Source organism: Marasmius oreades, chromosome 7 (assembly GCF_018924745.1).
Source record: "Marasmius oreades isolate 03SP1 chromosome 7, whole genome shotgun sequence".
NCBI lineage: Eukaryota > Fungi > Basidiomycota > Agaricomycetes > Agaricales > Marasmiaceae > Marasmius > Marasmius oreades.
The window spans coordinates 1,360,468-1,383,721 of NC_057329.1; the positions used below are offsets into that span (position 1 = coordinate 1,360,468).

Here is a 23,254-nt window from a genome sequence, read left to right on the forward strand (position 1 = left end):
ATGGCAGTGCCTCTCAAAGCTGAATCGCAACCCCACACAAATGCATACACTCAAGGAGCACTTGGACTATCTGATAGTTCATTTCTTGAGATCATTCACTTAGGACTTCGCTCGTTCTCATGTTTTTCCTGTAAATATGTTTGGATTTTTCAGAGATGTCGGAATTATACGTTACGTGGAATTTATTGTATGCTGCACTAGCCCTGAGTTACGCCGTCAAGAATATGTAAGAATTAAGGCAAACGGATGAAATCTGAGCGAGTTATCATGGCTCGAAGATTTTGTACCAGATGTGCGGCTGGGGATCGTCCGTGGGAGCCGCGCCAACTATTTTCGAAATAGCAATAATACCGGCATACGGTCGGCGCTCGATGTAATTCTGTACGCAAACATAAGGTTTGCTAACGCCGCGATGCATGCTCTGCAACTGAGGCTCAAAACATGAATTGTCCGAACGATATTGGCTAGTCGAAGACTGGACAAGAAAACGAGAAAACGAGCGATGGTTGAAATTTGAAACGTTGATACATCATACAATGCACGTCGAAAGTTGGCAGTCAAGCTTCAAGCTTTAAGGTTCACTGTCATATAAGACGACAGAAGCCCATCCATTTCGTCAAAATCCATCGCGGCTCCTCCTCAATCCCCAAATCCTGCGCAATCTTCTTTAACACCTCCAACAGTGGCGAACCAAACGGTGCAACCACTCCCTTGTCCTTCAGCCCAACTGTAAGCAACAAAAAAAATCCGCTTTCTCATGACTCTCCTCGGCTTTCGCTGTCGTCTCCCTGAATTGAACCCTATATCACACCTGTCACGCGGTCAGCCTGAAGAACAAGAACAAGAACAAGAACAATAGTCATCGCATCTGGGTTCGGCCCGATGTGAGGTCCGTATAACTTGGGGTCTCGTTCGAAAGAAGGGTCTTTCTCGAAGCGACGAATACAAGGTTGAGGGATGGGGAACCCATAAAGGTATCGTTCATTGAATGCTAGATCGGAGAGGTCTGGAGGAGGTGAGGGCGGTTCCCGTACTGCCGGAATGAATGGTTGAGTTGGTGTGTTGTGTGACAGATATGAGGAGGCTCACAATCTGAATGGTTGACGCATAGAGTTGCGATCATGGCAGAGAACATGCTCATGCTCGGGTGGTTGGATCATCTCCCTCCACCTGGGGTTGTATATTTGATCCCAGATCGTTGAATAATCGACATTAAAGTAAAAAATCGAACGAGTAGCATACTACGACAGAAGAAGGACCACCCCCGCAGATGGCATGCAGAAGAACTGGGACAAATGTTACAGGAGGAGGGGGGCACATTGGGTAGTATGTCCGATCCGTTGACCCCCATTTTGGACCATTTTTGGTACATACTTTTGGGTCAATTTGGGCAGGTATTTGGTACATTTGGATCGGGTAGGTGAATTTTGGTCCATTTTGTGTACATAACCGATACAACCTCGTATCTACCGTACCTGATTATTTTAAGGGTACTATATTGTAGAAGAATCGAAAACAATTGGAGGAGCTAATCTGACTCGCCCTCTCTGTCTTCAGAGCCAAACTCGTAAGGTATGTTACTCTTGAGGCGTCTGAGCCCTCGCACAGAACAGATCCTGGTGCGTGGTTGCATGGTGGACGTTGCGGTGAGAAAGTGAAAGGTAGCACTCAGGTTGAAAACAAACCCAAGGGCATATAAATCCGGTACCCAGGACAACCCCGATTTTTGGTACATACGGATCGGACTTGGCTACCGACGAGCCCATTTACGCACATTAGGGATCGTAGGTGGTACTCAATTTGGGCCGTTTTAGGTACACTAGGATCGGAGTGGCGGCCAAAATGAGACCCGTTTTTGGTACATCCCGGATAGGACCGTCCAGTGTATATGCCCCCCTCCTGTTACAGGTTACCCCTCTCGCGGAATATTCGGGTCCGAATAGGACCGAAGACGCCTTTCGTGTACCGTGACGCATCTCCTCTCTTCACTTCCTCTTTCGTTACGAGGAGCTATGTATCGAGGTATTTCGTTTTGCGTACATACCTAGTCTCGATCCAGACCTCCGTGTGAAACCTAGATACCTTTTTGGGAAAATTGACCAAGTTTTGTTTTGTTTGTTCGGTACCAGGGGTACCATCGGTTTCAGGAGGTCTGGTGCAATTTGAGCCAGGAACCCCCCCTCGGTAACGCTTGTCACATTTTCCTTGCGTTCCTCAACACGTATTCGCTGTATCGTACCCACCACAATGTCACTACCTACTACTGAAATACAAGATGACTTTGAAGAACCCTTTGACTGGACCAACATATACCACCACGACCTGCCAAATGAAGACGAAATTGAACACAACATTGATTGGGATGATGGACTTGCATGGGCAAAACTTTTGGCTCAGTTGAGAGGGACGACAGGGCTGGTGATGTCGACCTTAGTGATACCGACGATGAAGATGCAGAGGGCTCGGAAATGGAAGTTGCTGAGAGCGGCAGTGAGAGTGATGAAGGATACGACACAGTCGAGTTTGAGAATTAAAGCCTCGGCAACGTCTAGTTGCCATTTGTACGCGGTGTTCCCTGTCAATTCTCCATATCGATTGACGAGGGCTTGACGCGTCGCCTCGGAGTCGTATCCAGTCTTCTGGTGCGCCGTTTCTCGTGCTTGGTCGAGTCTTCTCTGAGATTGCTCTGCCAGGCGAGGATGTCGTGAATTGGTCATTGGGATGGCATTCTCAGGCATTCAGGGTGGACGACCAAGCGCGTTGGCGGCGCGGTCAGTGGGACGGGTGGTTGTGACGGTCACCGAGGGAGGGTCACCTGCTCAAACTGCACCAGACCTTATAGGAGTGTGTGTATCCAGACGCGTGGTACAAGTAAAAGATAAACAATTGAATTCACTAAAAAAGGAAATTACACAAATGCACCACTCATAAGGTCTGGCTCGAGACTAGTACATACCTGAGTTATATAATATCGCTTTTCGCTTTTCACATATTTCATTTGTCAAATGTATCTAACCGCGTTTCAATACTTATCGGAATTCTTGTTGGACAACGGGAACTAACCTCACCACCAAATGGTTCTTTCCATCCCATTCCCTACCCTCGATCATGTCTTCTTTCTCAACCGCGTCCAGATTTGACCGCGAAATGCCACGACGCTCGGTTTTGTAGACAGCTAGCAGCTGATGGTTTCGACCGTTCTGGCCCGGGGTTCCGCGACTCCGCAAGGACCTCTGGGAATTGGGAGACAGTTTTGTTGGGGGAGAAAGTCAACCAGAGTGAGGAAGAGAAGGACAACTCTTCATATTGGCCCGGGAGGTCGAGAGTGTGGCCCGAGAGGTGAATTTTCTCTCTATCTTACCGATATCGAATGTCATATATGACATTTATTCATTCGGTTCTGTTTGGTGGCGGAAATAGTGTGGTGGGGGAAAGATATACCTGGACGTGGAAATCAAAATTAACATTGCTTCTGAGTATCGTAACCAAAGAGGCTGACAGGAAAGGTTGAAAGGCGAGAAAGCTTTAAAGGCGCTTGAAAGCAAGGAGTGACTCGTACGCTTGAACAACTTTCATTCATGATTGAATGTAATGGTTTCATCGGAGGATCAAGGTAACTTATTAGTTTGGGTATATATATGTGTATGTGCGGATTTTTGTGACGGTCAGAATTCGAAATGTTGTCAATAAACCGTCTGCAATGCTCTAATCCGAGATATCAATGACATCCTCGGGAGGAACGACAGGGCGACTGCTCGTGCGACGTCGCACATTCCTTGTCAATGTCGGAACATTCTCTTTGTCGTCCTCTTCGTCGTCATCAATAGTGATAGACTCGTAAAATGTATTCCCTGGCACAGTGCTTGGCTTCTGGGATCGTGAATCTGAGCCAGCGAATGATGCAGAGAAATCAGGTTGAGGGGAATTCGAAACCGGTCGAGGTCCCATAGTTTTGGAATGGGTACCCATGTTTTGGAACTGGCCTTCCATAGCGTTCATTTCTGCCTCATTGATCCCGGCGAGGAAATCTGAGTCGTAGTGACCGTCATCGAACATATCCTCGTCATCATCTTCAATCACAACAACCTTCGTTTGCGAGGAGTTTGTTTCTTCTCTCTGCTTTTCTTTACCCTTAACGTTCTGTGTCACTGGCACACCGGGGCCAGTAGAACCGCTACTGAGCCTAGTTCGTGCCGGTAAGGGCTTTAACGGTCGATCCCTGGTATTGGACGTCCAAGTATCATAGTAGTCTTCTTCATCACTTTCAATGCTGATAGGACCTCGCGTCGCAGGAGAACACCTGTTTTCGGATACAGAGGATCGATTTGTCTGGTTAGTGCGATGGACAATTATCGATGACGAGGACGGAATATTCTGAACAGCAGAGGGAGTTGGTACGCGGCGCCGTCGAGGTTGGTCTTCATCGTCAAGGTGAGAATTCTGATTGACAGGAATGACTGGTGACGGAGGAGGGGAGATGTCTCGCAAAGGAGATCGAGCATTGTTAGGTTCAGGAAGAGCAGGATCGTTCTCTTGAGATGCCTGTGGGGGAAGACTATTCAAGGTCAACAAAATAAATCTGAAAGGAAGGAAGAGCAAGCTTACCCAAGTCGGATTCTTAGATTGTTGGCAAAGCGGAATTCTCTGTCCGCCTCAAGGTCAGACACCTCATAACCTTTCAGCGTAATCTGGTTTGGTTCCAAGAACACGATACCTCGTCGAACCTCTACGTTATGTACCAGCAACTGAAACGATTGTCATTTGACGTTGGCAGTCGCCTCAAAGCTAGATGATGACACACTTTGTATCCGAGTGGCGTCTGACCAAGTTTGAGTTCGGGTATCTTCCGATACTCCATGGCACGCATGGTAGTAGAACCGTCGCCAATCTCAAATCGTAGCATGGATCTGGTGTAGTCGGGAATCGGACCCTCCTCTTCAATTTCATCGTCTCCTTCACCCTCTTCTCTCTCGCCAGCGGCGAAACGTTCTTCCCGAAGCTGCCTGGTCTTGTTGAGATTATACGCACTGACACCGATATCAGTGATGGCTTCAATTTGGACCAGGATCGGGCCTGTTAGCCTTGAATGGGCGATGTCATTATGAGCGATGTGTGCGGGTATGCCAGTTCCATGTAACATCGAGTCACGAAGATCAGATGATAAGAGTTGTTGTTCTATTTCTTCCAGTATTTTATCCATTTCCGTAGCGGGATTCAAACTCTTTTCTGTAAGAACCCAGTCATAACACGCTTGAAGCCACTCCTGAGATACGCCCACAAAAAAGTCAGTATCAAGCAGGATGTTTCACGTCAAAACTATCAGTCACTCACCGGATCTACGCGTGGCTTTGGATAATTCCTACTGAGAAACTCCAACACTCTTTGCATTGAGGTGATGGATAGGTAGACGTAAAAAGACACGCGATCACGTGGTTTAAGTTCATGCGATTTGCGAGAAACTACCAAATATGGCAAATCGGATCATCCCCAATACTGTGTCAAAGTGTCTCAGAACCATTCCGGCGGTATTATGTACAGAGCCGTAAACATCCCTGGGATGGATAATCACAAGCATTCCTGAACTCGAATATAAAGCCTTTGTGACGTGGCGCGTACGACTATCATCAAGCCTCCTACGTATACTCAATTCAAAATCAAGATGTTTCCGACTTCAAATCGTTACATTACGGATTTCTCAAAAGTAGCTTTACCGGCGACGTCCAAGGGAAATGGCCCAGATACGACTTTTGATGTGATCATTGTTGGTGGAGGCACAGCAGGATGTGCGCTAGCAGCTCGACTCTCAGAAGACCCGTCAATTAGCGTGTTATTATTGGAAGCCGGTGGAAGGTGCGTTCTCGCTCCTTTGACCCTGACATTTTCACCAACGGTTATGAAGTGGTCGAATGATATTTACTACCATTCCGTCGGCATTTTCCAAGCTATTTTGGAACCCACAATACGTGTTTCAATTTCGTACAGAACCCCAGGAGAATGCGAGGAGTTTGAGGAAATTTTGGCCGAGAGGTACGTTGCGAGACTGTCGTCGGAAATTTAATCACTTTGCCCTTACTCCCTTGGCAACAGCGAGAATGTTAGGCGGATGTAAGTCCCCTCCGTTAACCCGCAAATTTTCGATACTTATGGATGATTCAACTCTCCCATAACGCCAGGTTCCTCTATCAATGCACAAATGTTCGTTTGATGTTTTTGCGCCTTTATCATTCGTTGACTCTTACACAGGGCACAATACGGCGCACCAGGCGACTTCGATCAATGGGCGAAGATAATCCGGGACCAAGAATGGGATTGGAAGAACTTCGGACAAGCCTTCCGCAAATTCGAATCCTACACACCCAACCCGAACTACCCCAACGTATCTACGGCGTTGAAAGGTTCGAGCGGGCCCGTAGAGGTTGGTTATAATGGGTATTATGGGGACAGTGCCAGGGATTTTGTGGAATCGTGCTTGAATAAGGGCATACCGTTAAAGCATGATTTCAATACTACAGACGGGCCAAATGGTGTCAATAGGGTGAGAAACTAATCTGCGTCTTCTATCACTCCTAGACTTTTCTTGTTCCTTTTCCAGATAATGACTTACATTGACAAATCTGTCCGCCGGGTGTCTACCGAATCAGCTTATTTAACAACCGAAGTCCTCAACAGACCGAATCTAAAGGTTGTCATCAACGCCACCGTGACCAAGCTCCTCTTTCGGACATCAACAGGACAGGCGGGTGAGAAAGAGAAGAAAGTTGTGGGTGTTGATTTCGCCCAGAACGAGAAGGGCAAAGTATGGAGGGCGAAAGCGAGGGAGGAGGTTGTTTTGTGGTAATGTTTCGTTGTATTCATTTGCTCCTTTTCTGATTCATTCTATCTGTTCATCTATTATCAGCGGAGGTGCAATCAACTCCCCTCAACTCCTCCTCCTCTCAGGCATTGGCCCCTCCGAGCATCTCTCATCCCACAACATCGAAGTCATTCATGACTTGCCAGGCGTAGGAAAACACCTTGTCGACCATCCGGTTGTAGATTTTTGGTTCAAGGACAAGTCGAAACAGGCGCCGAGTTTTCTTATTCCCCAAGGGGTTGGGGATGTGGTTAGTACGATTAAGGAAGCGGCCATGTATTATGGGAGCAGTGGGAAGGGGAAATTGGGGACGAATGTGAGTCCAGGACTTGCGCGGAGTCTCACCTCCACTTTCGTTGTCCTACTTAGAAGCTGACTTCTTTGACTTCCTGTGTTTACGCTTTCTAGTGGGGTGAAGCAGCCTGCTTCGTTCGTTCCGACGACCCCGCCATCTTCCCTCCTACGGAATATCCCATTCCCCCTTGTATCCGCAAACGCGCAGGGGAGGGAGAAATGATCTATGACAGTACATCTGGGCCTACAAGCCCGGACTTGGAGATCTTTATAACGACTTTAGGGTATAAGAAACACGGCAAGTGGAGTTGGAAATATCCAACGTTTGCGTTGCATGCGTGTTTGTTGCGGCCTCTAAGTAGGGGGGAACTGCAATTGAAGAGTGCGAGTCCGTGGGACCACCCAATCATGGATCCAAAGTACATATTGGAGGTCCTTTCTCCGTTTCGATCTTGTTGATGTTTCGTTATCTTTAGGTACCTTTCATCGGAAGACGACCTCGCGAAACTCGTCCGGGGGGCACGGTTCTGTCTGAATCTTGCCAGAACGGAACCCATCAATTCCAGGATTGATCATACGGATCAGGATGGACTGGATGGAAAGACGTATATGAAAACCGACGAGGAATTGGAAGAAATTGTTAAGGATCGGGTGGAGACTTTGTGAGCCTTCCCTCAATTCCCATTCCTTCCCTTTCTACTCCTTCTCTGTCTGCTGTTCTTATTCACCTCACCACGTAGATACCACCCCACGAGCACATGCCGCATGGCACCACCAGAAGACGGGGGAGTCGTTGATTCGCACTTGAGAGTGTATGGAATCAAAGGTCTGCGAGTATGCGACGCGTCTGTTTTCCCGGAAATTGTGTCGGGCCATACGGTGCGTCTGCGTCTTTGTCTCTTCCCGCTCTTCCCATTCATGATCACTGGTTCTCTTCTATCCTGACTCGGGGTACGACTGCAGGCCGGAGCATCAATCGCAGTAGCAGAAAAGTGCGCGGATATCATGAAGGGAGAGTTGAGAGGTGGAGACAGTAACAAGAATGTTCACGTATGAGGCTCATGCTCGAGCTATCGAGAGGGCCTTTCTGTCACTCTAGTTCCCAAATTGAAGTCTTCCTAGCTACAAATGTATATAGTGGTGCTTGTATATTTTCTATGACCCCTTCACGTATCCTTGCAAATAATTTACTCAAATGTATGTACTTGTAAACCGCCACCGTTTGCCGAACTCTGATCGGTCCATCAAAATTCTCCCGAATTACATATTCTGGAGATATGCCTGCCCGAACGAAAACTTCCACCACTCGTTTGCCTCAAAATCTCCTGGAACAAATTGGACAATCAGCTGGTGCGTAATTGCTATTGTCATTGATGTTCATGATTCAACATTGTATTCAAGCGCCAGATAGTGACAATCAGCCCCGACGACGGTCGTCCAAGACTCAAATATCTCGAAAGGATGCCCGGAAACAAGAACGAGCACAACGAAAGCAGAAGAAAGCCGAGTACTTCACCTCTCAAGGAGTGAAACGTGCAGCTACGGAGGAACTTCATGATACCGGGAAACAGAGTAAACGGAAAAAATTGTATGGAAGTGCCGATGGCTTAGGAAGGACGAAACCCAATGCATCTGCAGGCAAAATTACAGAAATCGCTAAAACTGAGAGGTCAATCAAAGCAACCGCATCGAAGACGGTGTCATCTTCAAAAACCATTGAATCGACCCTATCGAAACGCGTTAAAAAGTCTACGGTACCACTTGTGCGTGCGCCCAGGACGCAGCGGGAGAAAGAAGAAGATGCGTACATCGCTCATCTCGAATCAAAACTTGGATATAGTGGGAAGGGGAAGAAAACAAAATATAATGACGGACTGGATGGTGTGTATCATCAGGAATCTTTGGGCAACAAGCTCACATTTGCGCCTAGACCTTCTCGATTTTACTACAGGGCTCGAGCTGAAGGTTTTTATTACTGCCTTACATTTACGTTGTTATGACTCATTTTGCTTTCAGCGAATCGGGATTAGTGCCTCTGATGACGAGAGCGAAGAAATGGAGGGGACGACTAGTGGAGAGGACGAAGCAGGCGAGGAGGACGAGTCTGAGTCTGAGGAACATTTCAAGAAGGGTCTTGAACAGGAATGGAAGGGCATTGAACATCACGAAGATGAAGACGAGGAATTGGAATCTGCAGCCCAGGCAACCTTTTCGGCAGAGAGCTCTGAAATATTACCTGAATCCCAGACCTCTTCTCAAGAACGTGAGCCTTCTTTCTGTGGAATTTCAAGATCAATATGCCAATGTTCTCCACTAGTCACGAAATATATTCCCCCTCACTTGCGAAATACGGGCTCCATATCCAACTCAGAAGCTTTATTGAAACTCACTAAGCAGCTCAAAGGTCTCCTCAACCGGTACTTCTCGTTACTTATTCAGTGACGATCGGTCTCATCAGTATTTGCTAGAATGTCAGAGCAAAACATTGGCTCTATATTGGACAGCGTAGAAGAGCTCTTCCGGAACAATAGACGTCACGGTGAAACAAATTGCCGTGTTGTACAACCGAGATCTGACTATCATATCCATAGATATAACGTCGACCCTCACCACCCTCATTATTGACGGGATAAGCTCCCATTCCTCACTTCTAGATTCGTACGTTGTTCTTCATGCAGCATTCGTGGCAAGTCTATACAAGATGGTAGGGGTCGAATTAGGTAACTTATTATTATTCCTTGACTCAGCCTGACATACTTAACTCATTGTTGTTTAGCCGCATATTTTGTTCAGAACGTGGTATCCTCTTACGAACAACATCTTGACGCTCTTCGAGACGAAAGCAATGACACCAGTCCGGTCACTGAAGCAAAACAACATGTGAATGATGAAGGCAAAGGAAAAGAAGCTTCTAACCTCATCATCCTGCTTTCGGAGCTGTATAACTTCCAAGTTATCTCTTGCGTCCTGGTATACGATATCATTCGAGGACTTTTGGACGGGGAAATTAAAGAGATACAAGTAGAGCTTCTGCTCAAGATAGTCCGAAGTGAGTTCGCGTGTCTTTGGTTTTTTTGATGACTAACTGCATGTTTAGGTTCTGGTCATCAACTACGACAGGATGATCCATCCTCGTTACGGGATATAATCCAAATCGTTCAGGGCAAAATGGGTGGAAACGAGAGCGAACTTAGGTACGATACATCTGTCGTTTGTTGGGCTTCCTGATATTTACGCACTTGATGAAGCTCGAGAACACGTTTCATGATTGAAACTCTGAACAATCTAAGGAACAACAAAGTCAAACGCATCGGCGCCCAGAATCAGGGTGAAGAGGCTGTGGAACGAATGAGGAAATTTTTGTCGGGTCTCAGTAAAAGACGTCATGGTATGGCTTAACTTTCCTTCCTGTACTCGCGAATTTTGAATCATTAACATCCAGTGTTGGCGCACGAGCCTCTTCGGGTTTCTCTGCAAGACTTACATTCAGCAGACACCAAAGGGAAATGGTGGTTGGTCGGCGCTGCTTGGGGAGGGGACCCGCTGGTTGATCGACAGGGAGCCAAAACGGATGCTGGCAAAGACAAGGGAATTTTAGGGAACGAACGTAGCAGTGGAAACACAATGGAGAACAGCGCATTGCTCAGACTGGCCAGAAAACAAGGGATGAACACGGACATCCGTCGAAGCATTTTTGTGGTGCTTATGAGTAGTGATGTATGTTATTTCAGGCAAAACGGTCCAACAACACTAACTTTTCACAGGACTACGTTGATGCATGCGAACGGTTATCAGAATTGAAACTCTCAGAAATGCAGCAGAGAGATATAGCGCGAGTGCTGGTTCATTGTTGTGGAAACGTTCGTACAATCCTTACCCTGATTTGAGATTCCTAATTCATCGGTTCCCAACAGGAAAAAACCTATAACCCGTATTATACGCTTGTTTGCCAACATCTTTGCCGATTTTCTCACTCGTACAAGATAACATTGCAGTATTGTCTCTGGGATTTCCTTCGGGACATGGGAGAGACCGAAGTCGGCGGAATGGAGGTGATAAAAAATCTCAAGGACGAACATGGTTTCGACGTGAAGAGTATATCTCCCTCGCGCATGAAGAATGTCGCAAAGGCATATGCCTGGTGGATAGCAAAAGACTGTGTTAGTCTGCTGGTTTTGAAAGTGGGTTCACTTGATCAATAATGCAAAAGGCGAACTTATACCTCTTTAGCCGATAGATTTCAGTCAACTAAAGCCCCAGGCCCAGGATTTTCTGGAAGAACTCTTTGTTCATATCTTCTTGAGCAGCCAATCCTCGTCTCCACTAACTGAGGTGGGAGGTATTGCTATTCGTAACAGGGGCTCAGTCGAAGAGATATTCATCAAGGCTACGAAAGTCCAGACCTTGGCCATGGGGCTGATCTTCTTCTTTTCAAAAGTCTTTCGCTTCGGAACTGAGGACCAATTCAATGAAGAGACACGGAGACTCGTGAAATGGGGCATGGATGTAGCCGAAGATACAATACAGACCGGCTTGGATATCGTTCCCCGCCTTTAGATACATAGACGTCTTTAATTAGCTTTCTGAAACGCGACACTACAACAAACACTTCCGCTTTTACCACCGAATGTGAATGTTGGATGTTGTATTCTGGAGCTGGTACATGCTTTCGGATTAATCGGGGTGATGACGGAATAGTCTAAGGTAACGCACTGGTGCTTGAATCCAGTCGCCTCAGAGATAAAATTTACTTTGAGTTCCTCCTCAGTGAAGTTGCAAGCTGCAGTGACTCCGATGAGTTGTTAGGTGTGCATCCCAACCGGATACTCACACGTTATCAAGAAAAATCCTCCAGGTCTGATCAACCTTGCGGCACGACTGGGATAATGTATTGCAGGCGAATGTCCTTGCTCGTCTTTATTTCCCAGTGCAATAGCATCATATGTACCCTTGTCAAGTAAAAGATCCCAGACATCGGTCTTCGTAGGGTCCATGTGAGGTAGGTGAGGAGGGTCTTCATATAGGAAATCGCAAGCACTGAAGGTGACAACGTCCGCTTCCTTCGCTGCAGCGACTAGTTTTGAAAGTTTAACAGCATCAGCACTATAATCGATACCAGCTAGATTTTGCGCGAGGTAGTTTTTCTCAAGAAGAGCCAATATCAATGTGCCGTTTCCACTACCAACCTCGAGTACAAACGGGTCTGAGGATGGAGGTGTGTTTTCCATGACCCATGATACCATCTTTTCAACACTCTCGACGCCAAACCTAGAGGATTTCCCGATGAGTGCTTGTGAAAATGGGGACGAAAAAACTCCAATGCCAGATTTCGCCTTCATCACCGATCTCTTCAAAGTTCGCAATCTCGCCTTTATATACGTCGTCCCAACTGATAAATCGGTAAGAGTTTAAATGCTTATCACATCGAAGACACTGACTGTTCTTTATTGCCGAGTTTAGTCGGTTGAAGATCGAGTCCACTCATAATTGTAATTGACGTCGAGGATACTTGAGGAAGATGAGGAGAGACTATCGGAAGAGAATGTGGGGGATTGAATGGGAGATTCAGAATCCGACGTACGTAGTTATTGGCGCTCGTGCCTTGCGCTTCGATAGATACACCGCCAATAGCTGAATAGATAGCCGACATATGTGCTACTTTATATAATCACCATCTGTCTCCAGATATGTTCACGATATGTAGAGTCACATGACAATGCCCTAATTACTTAGCACAAATGTTTCCAGTGGTCCTCCTGCCCTACTCTTGCATACATTGACCTTTGGTAGGTAAAATATCTCATTTGGACCCATTTCCATCGCGGGAGGAACAAGGGAAGCCAGAATTCCCTTTGCTGGATTGTGTTATGGCATGGTTACGGCATGGTCAATATATGTTCACGATATATTGAGTTTATGGGATATATATAAAGTAGCACATATCTGTACGACATGGGCCGGTTTTGGTGGTGTAGATAGATAGATAAATTACACGGCGTGGTCCCTGATGAACTTTATCTTATTCCTAGATTTGAGGCGAGGCTCGAGCAATCGGCGGATAAGATAGCGACTGAGATAAGCGCCTATCTCATCAACAAGGCGCCTGGTACTATCCTCGGGTAGGAGTTGCAAATTTTTGAAAAATCGGTCTCGGAAAGCTTGTTCCCGTCGCAATTTTTGTTTCGGCTTCGCTATATAGGCGGCGATATATGCATATGCCCTACCCCTAATGTATTATAGTCGCCTTTCGGGGGACAATTTCGATGGGATGGATGCCGTTGCGAGATCTCGAGAAAGGGCAGTGTTGCAAAACAATCAGTCACGGTTTGTCACGCAGACGTCATGCGGCCACATCGGCATCACCAGTGTCGCGTGGCGCCTAACACTCAGTCGTTGACTATTGAATCAATGACGCAAGGGTCCTGTGAGCGTGTTTCAAGCTCCGCTTCAACTCGCTCGGCAGCAACGTCACGCCCGACTGACCTCTGAAAACATCCCTTGTCTGCTCTACCTCTTATTGTCAAGCGAGGTTCAAAAATTGAGTGGGGAAGCCTGAGAGACCTGTAAATTTATATTTCAGAGCATTTTGTCCCATTTCCGTCACTGTAGGCTCGACCCATCACCTTAATTCAACACAGATCGTGCTCTTTTGGTGCCTCATGACCAGCCGAAATGGCTGTCCCGTCCTAGTTGCTCAAACTAATTGCTTAAGCAAGTAGATATAACTGTAATTATATTATTCCGAGTGTTTTACATGGTAAGGAGGGTGCGGTGAACAGAAAACAAATATTTTGCAACACCTACCCGTTTTGCAACACACCACCGGGGATAGTAGCACCCGCGCCTGCATCAAGTCTTTTTCTCCTGCGCTCATCCTCAGTCACTCTTCTTCCAGCATTTTCTCTCTCCCTCCATCCCCATCTTCTCCCACATCTAGCGCTGGGTATCACAGGAGCCGTCCGAAACCCCTTTTTCGGCTTTCTGTTCCCGAGTGCTCAGGCTGGTTCCGCTTCGTTTGGGTTTGCTCTTCCTCGCTCTCTTTTCCGCGTTCTCTTTTCAGACGCGTTTTACCACGTGCAGATCACGTACCCACAAGCGCTTCGAGCCCCTCCGGCAAAACCAAACTTAGCGAGATATAGCAAAAACTTGGATATCTCTCTATCTGACCTACTTGCTCTACTAAGTTTTGCATATATCTCCATCCCTTTCTCATTTCCCTTGTCCACGCTTGCGAGAAGCCTATCTTATCTTATCTCAAATCCGCTCACTCGTCTGCTTACATATTAATTGTCGCCTCAGGATAACACTCGAAGAAACAAACCTTAAAGCGGTTTGTTGATATGGGTGTTAAATCTCTATGGAGCCTCCTGAATCCAGTTGGTCGACCTGTTTCGTGTGTTCTGGCCGCCCTTTCTTTACACTGGATGACTGACGTGTGCCCTAGATTGGAGAACATGGAAGGAAAGGCAGTTGCAATCGATTCCAGCATTTGGATATACCAGTTCCAGGCAACCATGAGAGGGAAGGATGGTCATGCTCTAACGAATGCTCATGTTCTGGGCTTCCTACGGAGATTGTGTAAGCTACTGTTCTATGGCATGAAACCAGTATTTGTTTTCGATGGTGGTGCACCAGCTCTCAAGCGGGCGACTTTGGTATGTTCTGAATTCTGAAAAATTGCTCTGTTTTCATCATCAACCAGGTTTTTTCAGAATGAAAGGCGAAAGAAGAGGATCGGTGCAGCGGCAACCCATGCCAAGGTAGCAGAAAGGCTTTTGGCTGCTCAGATGAGGAGAGAAGCCCTCAAACACGCTAAAGGCACGCAGTACGCGATATTCATTTCGCTCTGACACTCGATTCTGACTCACGTACAGGGTTTCCGATAAGGGGAAAGGAAAAGCGGGCGATGACGAGACTGTGTATCTTGAGGACCTCGATTTCAACCTGCCAAGGACCCCAGCGAAGAAACAAAAGGAAGCCGAACCTACCGTCTCGACGAAGAAACCCAAATTCTATGAACATGACCCATACCGCCTTCCTGAGGTTAATATGGAGGCTCGAGTTGCGAGTGCCACTCGCGCTACAGCACCTGATCCTCGACTCGCTACTGAAGAGGAATTACGGGACTTTATTGAGAATATGCGACCCGAGGACTTTGATGTCACTTCGCCAGCCTTTCAGGAATTACCCACTGAGGTACAATACGAAATTGTCGGTGATCTCAGGCTGAAGTCACGACAAACATCATATTCGCGACTGCAACAGATGCTGAAGAACGCACCCACACCTCTCGATTTCTCGAAGCAGCAGATAAAAAACTTGCAGCAACGGAACGCTCTTACGCAGCAATTGTTGACAACTACGGATACCATTGGAAAGGCGCATATCGAGATTCCTGTCCGCATTGCAAGTGAGAGAAACAAGGAATACGTACTCCTAAAGAACGAAGATGCTTCTGGAGGTTGGATTCTAGGTATACGTGATGATGGAACCCAGACGAAACCAATTATCCTCGATCACGACAGTGACCTGAACATCAAAACCATGGATAGCGACGAAGATGACGACATGGAAGAAGTTGACATGTAAGTGGACGCATACGATCATATTTGCAATATGGCATTGATGTAGCTGTCAGTCCCAATCAACACTCTAGCATTTCCACCACGGATCCCGATTCACGTGGATATCAAAGTAGTATGGCGCTAACCGAGACCAGTAGACCTTCTGTTCCGAAAAATACGGTGTCGTTTACCATGGATTCCATGCGGGAGGCGCCTTCCATACCGTTATTCATGGATGAAGATGAAAATGATCCTCATCTGTCTATCCTACATGACGACGAGGCCGAAGACTTGACCCTGGCTATCCAAGCCAGCCTCGAGGATGGAATTTCAATAAAGAAATCCGCCACAGGAAGTTCCTCGTTCGTCGCAGGAAACGTGCGACGTAGTAAATCACCCGACGTGAACGTCACTAGCTCGGGACGTCTTCGAACTGCATTATCGATCGCCAACATAGGTGCATCATCGTTAAATAACTCCTTCACGGTTGCATCTACTTCCTCTGCGGTCTCGTCTTCCTCAGAATCTTTCGGGCAACCATTCCTTTTGAATCACCCAGCTGTCGAAACACCTGGACTACCTGCATTGAATATTCCTCGTCACCCACCGAAAACACCGAAGGCGACAACCACTGGCAAGCCAGCGACATCCAGAACTACTCCAGTCGTTCCGTCATTTGTACCCCAGCTTCCCGCGAAGGTTGACGGCAACGATATGATAGACAGGGTTGATTCGATTATTCGTCCCCTTTTGAATGAAGAACCGCTCTTAGCCGTTCGTGATTGCGCTGCCGGGACGCCTGATAAACCCAAAGTTGTGGCTGGTGATGTTTCCGGGTCTCAGTACCCGCTTGAATCGTCCGCCACATCGGAACCGATGCTTACGAACGATCTTATTGTGGGCGAGACGGTTTTCGGCGAAGCCCCACCATTAAGGTTACAAGCCAACGCCATTCTGGGAGAGGGCGACCTCCCTCGTACAACATCTCCGAAAATACCTGCCAAAGAGATCCGAGAAGGCTCGCAATCGCCGCCATCAGACACTGAGGATTGGGATGCTGCTCAAGAAATGGATCCAACCGCAGAGGAAGGAGAGTTCGCCCGTTTCGTTTCTCAGGTCAAGGGTAGGGATATCGATGATGTACGACGCGAAATTGACGAAGAAATCACATCTCTGAATGAGCAGCGGAAGAATGCGATGAGAGATTCGGAAGACATAAATCAACAAATGATAACACAAATTATGGTAAGTGACAATACTAAGTGGTCCCGCTGCAGTGTGCATATTCAAATTTTGTCCTAGATGATGTTGCGATTGTTCGGCATTCCTTATATTACCGCGCCGATGGAGGCTGAAGCTCAATGTGCTACGCTCGCGTCTCTCGGTCTCGTTGATGGCATCATTACGGACGACTCCGACGTGTTTCTCTTTGGTGGGCAGAAGGTCTACAAAAACATGTTCAACCAGTCCAAGACAGTCGAATGTTTCTTATTGTCGGACCTGACGCGCGAGCTGGGCCTAGACCAAGGTACCCTCATACGGTTGGCCTACCTGCTCGGAAGTGACTACGTGGAAGGTCTTCCCGGAGTAGGTCCTGTGGTAGCAATGGAACTTGTCGGAGAGTTTCCTGGTGATGACGGTCTCCACAAATTCAAGGACTGGTGGAGTAAAGTTCAGATGGGCAGAGACAAGGAGGAAGATGCCACGTCCACTTTTCGAAAAAGATTTGTGAGTGCTCATCAACTTCCTTGCAGTGTGTTGGGAACTATATCCCCTTTCTAGAAGAAGAAATTCAAGGATCTCTATCTGCCACCCGAGTGGCCAAACAGTGCCGTAGTCAGTAACAAACCTTCTATTGCCCTCTTTTTTGCTCATGAGTCGCGATTGGACCTCATTCAGAGGGATGCGTACTATTACCCTACCGTGGATGAATCCGAGGAACCCTTTAAATGGGGACTACCAGATCTTGACGCCCTTAGAGAGTAAGTCATTGTTCTACTCAATACATGGTGTGTGGGAACTTACCGCTGGTCTGAAGATTCCTACGGGAGGAGCTTGGCTGGGAACAGCCTAAAGTGGACGATCTTCTCTTGCCCATTATCCAAAAAATGAATAAACGCTCACAGGTTTAGGATAATTCTCTGTCTTTTAAACAGAGTCGATTGACCTTTTGTTACACAGACTGCCGCACTTAATAGACAGGGAAACCTCAATGAGTTCCTTGATGTATCCGGCGATGGCGGAACCCTGGCTCCACGAAAACGTCAGGCGTATGCAAGTAAACGACTACAAGCGGTGGTCTCGGATTTCCGAAGGAAACGCAGAAGTGGATCTTTCACCCCTACACCCGAAAACGACAGTGAGGGGGAGCACGAGGACGAGTCCCGCCCGACAAAGAAATCAAAGGCCTTAGGTTCGTCAGCTAGAAGGAAAATCCAAGGGAAGAGCAAGGGTAATAAACATACTCCCGGGAAGAAGAAAAGTCAACGGAGTCGAAGGTCTCCTGCCACCCCTCCTTTGGCTGCTGATGACTCGGACCAAGAGGACGAGTTCAAAGAACCCTTAGTAGACAGGGAAGAACCATCACCACTTGCTGTCAGTTTGAGACCCCGACCGAAGCCCAAACCTACCTATCGTACCGCTGATCATGAAGCGGAATGAATATGGCATCGGACCTTTTCGTTTTATGTTCCATCTTACGGTGTCCCGTAGATTTTCTCCACATGATCTCACAATCAAAGGGATAGATATATCAAGTATGTCTATTTGTCCATTTGCATGTAGAAAATATCAGGACTCTGAGCCTGGGAACGACAGTCTATTCCATTCCTGGTCTCTGTACTAGTAATCCCACCCCAGATCTCCAAAGGCACGAGTGATTGATCAAGGGACCTTCCGACTCGGATTCATTAGTATAGCGCGACCGGTCGTATTTGAAGGATACCTGGGGCCCGAACATTTGAACGTTCAAATTCCGAACGGGAAGCTCATCACCATGCTGTGTTCGCGGACACACCTATGTACTAAAAATCGAGATGAAGTAAACACTCCTGAACCGTCAAAAGTGATGCCCGTGAAAGATGAGGCGGCCGCTATAAACTGTGATGGAGTGACGAATCGGCGACATTAATATGACGAATGGGACATTTGCAATGAGATATGGATACTAGTCGAGCGCTGACAATCATTGTGGTTCAGAAGCGGATGTCCATTGGCTTTGCAATTGGCCGATGTTTCTCCTTCGTGCTCTGCTTTTTTTCGATTCAAGGACATCACATAGATGGGGAAAGCCGGTAGTTCATTCGTGAAGTACAGAAGCATGTCTACTGTTCGGAAGTCTCATCTGCCATCCTAGCCTGCATTAGGATGTCAGTGTAAATTAGCTGAAGGAAAAGGAAGAACGAACTCTATTCTCCTCAAGGCCTCCCAGCTCCTTTACCAGCCCTCCATAAGGGTATGTTCTCCGGACAAAATGTGGTTCTGGCGTTCCGTAGGTTTTAATGTAAAGGAAAACGCCTGTAAAACCGAGCAATGCCATAGTGAATCGTTTCAGAGCGACATTAGGGTCGATGGCGGGAATATCCGGGGACCACATCGAGTACAGCTCTTCTTGTTCGTGTAACTGGTGAAACGTTGTGAGGCGCGACTACTTAGATGTCTGAGCCATGAAGACTAACTGGATCACCATAGTTTCTCCTCATCTGGTTGTCTTGCCATCCGGTTGGACGAAGGTACTGGTGATTAATGGGGGGTACATCTGGATATTCGGTCAAAACTTCTGGCTCAACATTGAGCTCCCCTTCTGCTGTAGAGGTAGCGCTTTTCGTTGCAAGATAACGAGGCCGTGTTGCAAGGAGAGACCTGTGTGTGGCACGCAGGATAGCAGGATGCATCTAGGTCAGTTATGGAGAATTGGCTGGGGCTGCCTTCAGGCGTGGACACGTGGGAGGGAGGTAAGAATTACGAAATGTTACTGTATGTTTCTTGACTGGAAGACCCTTTGGGGTTCTCAGCAGAATGTTCGCGGCCATCATGCATACTATTCATATATTCTGAATCTCGGTTCTATTCACGTATATCTCTGCAGCTTCTTCCTCTTTTTTCTACATCATCACCCGCCCATGGCCTCAACTCTTGCACAGAAGGATGTAGAGGCTTTACTTCTCAAGGAAAGGGTCTTTAGAAGGAGGCCCGGAGAAGTCCCATATCCTCTGAATTATTCGAAGCAAATGGTCAACTAGTGAGTCGCGTCTCTTAATGCAACCAAATCTATTTAATCTTTTTCGCAGTGATCATTGGGACCATATGTGGTATGGTTACGCTGCGTGATCTGCATCTTTCTCTCTTACCGACGGAATGTGTCCGTCTAGGCTTTCGAGCTGTTTTAAGGGCTTGACTCTGCATCAGTTTGAGACGTCTCCAAAATTTGTATTGGATCTGGGATGCGGGAGTGGACTGTGGGCGATAGAGGCAGCGAGGAAGTGGACGGTATGCACCCTCTTATGGTTTGTTTCGTGCCGTTTATCAACTTATCAATATCACAGGACAGCACTGTCATCGGCATTGACATCAGACGTATACAGCCCAGAATCCATGGAATAGATCAGTGCAATGACTTGGCTGGTCGACTGAATTGGATACAGGGCAATATGTATGTCTAATTCCTCTCATTTACGTGTCTTTGGGTTTCTTATAATCGTCAATTAGCCTTGACGGTCTTCACTTTCCACCAGACTATTTTGATCTAGTTCGGATTGCTCGGATAGGTCTTGGTGTTCCGGAGGACGAAGTAAGTACTTTGGATATATGTATTCTTATGCTCCTCGCTCATGGAAACAATAGTGGCAGTTCGTACTGGAGGTACTGAGACTGATTAATCACCAGTGACGACACGCGTTCCTGACTTGTTATTTTTTACTCAGGAAGTTCTGCGTGTGATGAAACCAGGGGCAGTGCTGGAAGTACGTTATACGCATCTTCATCCACAAGGTCCTCATCTGAATCATTCATCCCCAAAGATCATAGAAGAAGACTTGATTTTTCCTTCAGGCGAATTTTCACGACCACGACCACAGCCGGCTCCCTTGAACATTGATCTCCCAATAATCGACTCGTTTCCCTCTGGGAGTGTTTCCGCCAGAAGTTCTATAACCTCTTCCAATCCTTGGATATCCAGTCAAGACGATCTATCTCTCGAAAGCTCGACTAAAAAACCTAATCTATCGCCACTGCAGGAGTCACCCACCTCCACCTCTTCACCTCCGTCAACCTATTCCACTTCTAAGTCACCGCTCTCCTCACGGTCTTATAGCTACATTCTACCTCCCACCCCGATACCCACATTTGCGTACCAAAGTCATCCTCAAGATCACTCAAGACTAAAATCGGCTTGGGAAGCGATGCTTTCTCATAGGTTTTTAGCCTCTCAACTTGTCACTGTCCTCCCTTTTTATCTTTCATCATGCTTTACTGATGTCAAAACGCATGCACCGTTAAACATACCACTGCCGCCCAATTCACCTGGTTCACGACTTCCAAGAATTCGCGACTCGGGAACATTCGATCTCGAAAGTCATTTTAAACTTCATGCTACAGCGAGTCGCCATTCGGATTCTGAAGAACACGCAAGTCGCGATTCCTGCACCTCTCAATCCCGGAAATCTGCGTCGAACTGGGCTTCTATGCATTTGGCGAGAGCTGTTCAAATGGTAGTAGGCTGTAAAGAGGCGATATGGGTTGAGTACGAAAGGATGTATAGCCCAGACCTACCACCGGTCACCACTGGCCGTCGTAAAGACGGGCGCTATCAGGTTTCCAACAAATCCATAGCAAAAGAAAGCTTTGATTGGGCATGGGCGAACTGGGAAAGGTACGTGGTCTTCTCACCGGGCTTAGCTATTCCTTCAATTCAAGTGCCGAACAGCGACATGATGGATCGCATTGGAATGCGAGAGCATCTTGCCTCGGAGCTTACATGGCCCGAGGCACCAGGTGAACGACCAGATTGGCGAGTTTGGAGGAACTCCGTTGACATGAAACCCGTCGACGAAATGAAGGCACGAAAGGACTTGTGTAGATCACTGCGCGGGTTCGTCGCGCGGAAACCCCACTGATATACCTCTCACCCCTATTCTTGAATTCGACTCTGGAAGCCATACAAGGACCAACATCACCTTCAGTTTAAGGATATCTACTTTGCTCCATCTATCGTTAGGCATTTGCACGCCTTCCACTGCCAGTATCAGCATGGATCAGGTATAATTGTAATCTCTAGTGTCTATATACATAACGTAGATAATTTTACACCCTTATTGTAGGTCCTCCGGTTGCGTACTGTACTACATGAATCTACACTTATATCGGGAACCCCGTACATGTACAGTAACGGACGGAAAAATATTCGAGATAAAACACACAGCGGCTTCGTTGTATGGAGGTAAGTAGCTTCCGGCGATGGCGCACTAGCTAGTCCACAAAATTGATGATATGGAGATCGGGTGAGTCGCAAGGTTGACATCTGTGCAATAAGTCGGAGCGATGCATTTCACCCACAGCTTTGGGATACGGTGTTTTATATTTGATGGGCAAGCAAGCTACGATGTACAGTACAAGGCCAGTGGGTGTGTATTTCTTGATATCAAGACATGTTCAGATGTGCGCTGCTGTCCACCCTCTGGGCAGGACTGAGGATTATACTTGGGGAGGAGAAAGACGGCTGGACGGTGGCCCATTCTTGACAGACTTGGAATGTACGTACAAATTTGAAAGATCATACAAATCAATATATAGGTAATAAGTTAGGGATCCAGCGAAGTATTGCTACCATTGCTGAGATGTTCCTGGGCCAGCCCGGTCTTCACTTTCAGGTGGCGTTGCTGGCTGGTCATCGTCTTGGGATTGCACTGAGGATGACCGTTGAACAGGGGCAGCCACTGAATATTCTGGTCGAGACGTTCAGCCATCATGGTCCAGCCCAAGGGACAAAACCAAACAATGGGGCAGATAGAATGAGTCACTCACCTGAGCAATTGTTGCCAAGCAGTGGTGTTCAAGGATGTCTACAAAAACCTCCGAGCCCCTGACGTATAGCTGCCCATTGAAGGCATATAGTACCATACATTGATATAGTGTTGTCACAAGGAGGAGAGGGGGGATCATAAACACAACAGCTACCATCTTCATAATGAGACTTTTTGTAGAATTGGAAACGATTCATAAAGCGGAGTTGACGCAGTGAGGAGTTTCTCGTTGGAGTGCATGGGTTCCGAAGGTGGTAGAATGAGGATAAAACAAACTGAAATGGAGAGTAGTCAGGGTCCATAACCGACGACTGTCATGAAAAAATACAAACGTATCTGTATAGCTGTGCAGGTCAACACGGCGACATAGACCATTGACGGGTGACGAGTTGAAGCCCAGGAACATAGGGGTGCACTACAGCGAGCGCATAGAGAAGGTGCAGAGCGAGTAGAATAGTCTCCAGTATCTGACAGATGGGAAGTAAGGTGTTATAAAGTATGAGGAAACCTTGAATGAGGAAAAA

General features: G+C 47.1%; 9 protein-coding genes across 11 annotated transcripts; 4 read left to right on the forward strand and 5 right to left on the reverse strand.

Moving 5' to 3' along the window:
* Nucleotides 1-485: 485 nt before the first annotated feature.
* E1B28_011156 (uncharacterized protein) lies at nt 486-1,334 on the reverse strand. Its single transcript, XM_043156159.1, has 3 exons — nt 1,243-1,334; nt 1,090-1,170; nt 486-1,033 (listed from the first exon to the last, which is right to left on the reverse strand). The coding sequence occupies exons 2-3, from the start codon at nt 1,139-1,141 to the stop codon at nt 801-803; spliced, it is 285 nt and encodes a 94-aa protein (XP_043005944.1). The 5' UTR covers nt 1,142-1,170; nt 1,243-1,334; the 3' UTR covers nt 486-800.
* An 847-nt stretch (nt 1,335-2,181) lies between these two features.
* Nucleotides 2,182-2,878, reverse strand: E1B28_011157 (uncharacterized protein). The gene is made up of 2 exons (XM_043156160.1): nt 2,376-2,878; nt 2,182-2,322 (listed from the first exon to the last, which is right to left on the reverse strand). The coding sequence occupies exon 1, from the start codon at nt 2,736-2,738 to the stop codon at nt 2,394-2,396; it is 345 nt and encodes a 114-aa protein (XP_043005945.1). The 5' UTR covers nt 2,739-2,878; the 3' UTR covers nt 2,182-2,322; nt 2,376-2,393.
* A 515-nt stretch (nt 2,879-3,393) lies between these two features.
* Nucleotides 3,394-5,407, reverse strand: E1B28_011158 (uncharacterized protein). The gene is made up of 5 exons (XM_043156161.1): nt 5,332-5,407; nt 4,802-5,263; nt 4,606-4,745; nt 3,500-4,555; nt 3,394-3,441 (listed from the first exon to the last, which is right to left on the reverse strand). Exons 1-4 carry the CDS (start codon nt 5,386-5,388, stop codon nt 3,706-3,708), a joined length of 1,509 nt encoding a protein of 502 aa, XP_043005946.1. The 5' UTR covers nt 5,389-5,407; the 3' UTR covers nt 3,394-3,441; nt 3,500-3,705.
* A 129-nt stretch (nt 5,408-5,536) lies between these two features.
* Nucleotides 5,537-8,364, forward strand: E1B28_011159 (uncharacterized protein). The gene is made up of 11 exons (XM_043156162.1): nt 5,537-5,850; nt 5,900-6,027; nt 6,088-6,105; nt 6,174-6,195; nt 6,244-6,535; nt 6,593-6,834; nt 6,899-7,169; nt 7,262-7,566; nt 7,624-7,809; nt 7,888-8,026; nt 8,111-8,364. The coding sequence occupies exons 1-11, from the start codon at nt 5,660-5,662 to the stop codon at nt 8,201-8,203; spliced, it is 1,887 nt and encodes a 628-aa protein (XP_043005947.1). The 5' UTR covers nt 5,537-5,659; the 3' UTR covers nt 8,204-8,364.
* A 60-nt stretch (nt 8,365-8,424) lies between these two features.
* On the forward strand, nt 8,425-11,704 carry E1B28_011160 (uncharacterized protein; the record flags this gene model as incomplete). The annotated part of the gene is made up of 14 exons (XM_043156163.1): nt 8,425-8,497; nt 8,549-9,028; nt 9,078-9,112; nt 9,164-9,410; nt 9,465-9,564; nt 9,616-9,686; nt 9,739-9,867; nt 9,924-10,196; nt 10,245-10,341; nt 10,396-10,535; nt 10,590-10,864; nt 10,912-11,007; nt 11,062-11,328; nt 11,378-11,704. The coding sequence occupies 14 exons, from the start codon at nt 8,425-8,427 to the stop codon at nt 11,702-11,704; spliced, it is 2,610 nt and encodes an 869-aa protein (XP_043005948.1).
* E1B28_011161 (uncharacterized protein) lies at nt 11,641-12,795 on the reverse strand. Of its 2 annotated transcripts, XM_043156165.1 has the most exons (6): nt 12,729-12,795; nt 12,586-12,676; nt 12,471-12,536; nt 11,979-12,415; nt 11,861-11,927; nt 11,641-11,803 (listed from the first exon to the last, which is right to left on the reverse strand). In XM_043156165.1, the coding sequence occupies exons 2-6, from the start codon at nt 12,630-12,632 to the stop codon at nt 11,719-11,721; spliced, it is 702 nt and encodes a 233-aa protein (XP_043005950.1). In that variant the 5' UTR covers nt 12,633-12,676; nt 12,729-12,795; the 3' UTR covers nt 11,641-11,718. The 2 variants fall into 2 exon arrangements, with proteins under 2 accessions (XP_043005950.1, XP_043005949.1); XM_043156164.1 differs by having other exon boundaries at nt 11,979-12,536.
* A 1,211-nt stretch (nt 12,796-14,006) lies between these two features.
* On the forward strand, nt 14,007-18,936 carry E1B28_011162 (uncharacterized protein). Of its 2 annotated transcripts, XM_043156167.1 has the most exons (12): nt 14,007-14,166; nt 14,228-14,540; nt 14,592-14,725; nt 14,783-14,802; nt 14,850-14,972; nt 15,022-15,732; nt 15,786-16,956; nt 17,014-17,439; nt 17,494-17,547; nt 17,611-17,693; nt 17,750-17,837; nt 17,893-18,936. In XM_043156167.1, exons 3-12 carry the CDS (start codon nt 14,693-14,695, stop codon nt 18,370-18,372), a joined length of 3,189 nt encoding a protein of 1,062 aa, XP_043005952.1. In that variant the 5' UTR covers nt 14,007-14,166; nt 14,228-14,540; nt 14,592-14,692; the 3' UTR covers nt 18,373-18,936. The 2 variants fall into 2 exon arrangements, with proteins under 2 accessions (XP_043005952.1, XP_043005951.1); XM_043156166.1 differs by having other exon boundaries at nt 14,592-14,802; nt 14,860-14,972.
* A 98-nt stretch (nt 18,937-19,034) lies between these two features.
* Nucleotides 19,035-19,604, reverse strand: E1B28_011163 (uncharacterized protein; the record flags this gene model as incomplete). The annotated part of the gene is made up of 3 exons (XM_043156168.1): nt 19,035-19,067; nt 19,118-19,333; nt 19,389-19,604. The coding sequence occupies 3 exons, from the start codon at nt 19,602-19,604 to the stop codon at nt 19,035-19,037; spliced, it is 465 nt and encodes a 154-aa protein (XP_043005953.1).
* A 228-nt stretch (nt 19,605-19,832) lies between these two features.
* E1B28_011164 (uncharacterized protein) lies at nt 19,833-21,824 on the forward strand (the record flags this gene model as incomplete). The annotated part of the gene is made up of 9 exons (XM_043156169.1): nt 19,833-19,951; nt 20,001-20,021; nt 20,082-20,199; nt 20,256-20,362; nt 20,419-20,500; nt 20,554-20,571; nt 20,634-20,672; nt 20,730-21,580; nt 21,635-21,824. The coding sequence occupies 9 exons, from the start codon at nt 19,833-19,835 to the stop codon at nt 21,822-21,824; spliced, it is 1,545 nt and encodes a 514-aa protein (XP_043005954.1).
* Nucleotides 21,825-23,254: the final 1,430 nt, after the last annotated feature.

Coding starts and splice junctions, on each gene's coding strand:
- E1B28_011156 (XM_043156159.1), bottom strand. CDS start 1,141: ATGAGCATGTTCTCTGCCATGATCGCAACTCTATGCGTCAACCATTCA. Junction 1,034..1,089: donor ATGCGTCAACCATTCAGATT/GTGAGCCTCCTC, acceptor TCATTCCGGCAG/TACGGGAACCGCCCTCACCT.
- E1B28_011157 (XM_043156160.1), bottom strand. CDS start 2,738: ATGCCTGAGAATGCCATCCCAATGACCAATTCACGACATCCTCGCCTG.
- E1B28_011158 (XM_043156161.1), bottom strand. CDS start 5,388: ATGCAAAGAGTGTTGGAGTTTCTCAGTAGGAATTATCCAAAGCCACGC. Junction 4,746..4,801: donor AGACGCCACTCGGATACAAA/GTGTGTCATCAT, acceptor CAATCGTTTCAG/TTGCTGGTACATAACGTAGA. Junction 4,556..4,605: donor AATCTAAGAATCCGACTTGG/GTAAGCTTGCTC, acceptor GACCTTGAATAG/TCTTCCCCCACAGGCATCTC.
- E1B28_011159 (XM_043156162.1), top strand. CDS start 5,660: ATGTTTCCGACTTCAAATCGTTACATTACGGATTTCTCAAAAGTAGCT. Junction 7,170..7,261: donor AGGGGAAATTGGGGACGAAT/GTGAGTCCAGGA, acceptor TACGCTTTCTAG/TGGGGTGAAGCAGCCTGCTT. Junction 7,810..7,887: donor AAGGATCGGGTGGAGACTTT/GTGAGCCTTCCC, acceptor CTCACCACGTAG/ATACCACCCCACGAGCACAT.
- E1B28_011161 (XM_043156165.1), bottom strand. CDS start 12,632: ATGAGTGGACTCGATCTTCAACCGACTAAACTCGGCAATAAAGAACA. Junction 12,537..12,585: donor AAACTCGGCAATAAAGAACA/GTCAGTGTCTTC, acceptor CCGATTTATCAG/TTGGGACGACGTATATAAAG. Junction 11,804..11,860: donor GCGACTGGATTCAAGCACCA/GTGCGTTACCTT, acceptor AGCATGTACCAG/CTCCAGAATACAACATCCAA.
- E1B28_011162 (XM_043156166.1), top strand. CDS start 14,488: ATGGGTGTTAAATCTCTATGGAGCCTCCTGAATCCAGTTGGTCGACCT. Junction 14,973..15,021: donor AAACACGCTAAAGGCACGCA/GTACGCGATATT, acceptor ACTCACGTACAG/GGTTTCCGATAAGGGGAAAG. Junction 17,440..17,493: donor CCACTTTTCGAAAAAGATTT/GTGAGTGCTCAT, acceptor TCCCCTTTCTAG/AAGAAGAAATTCAAGGATCT.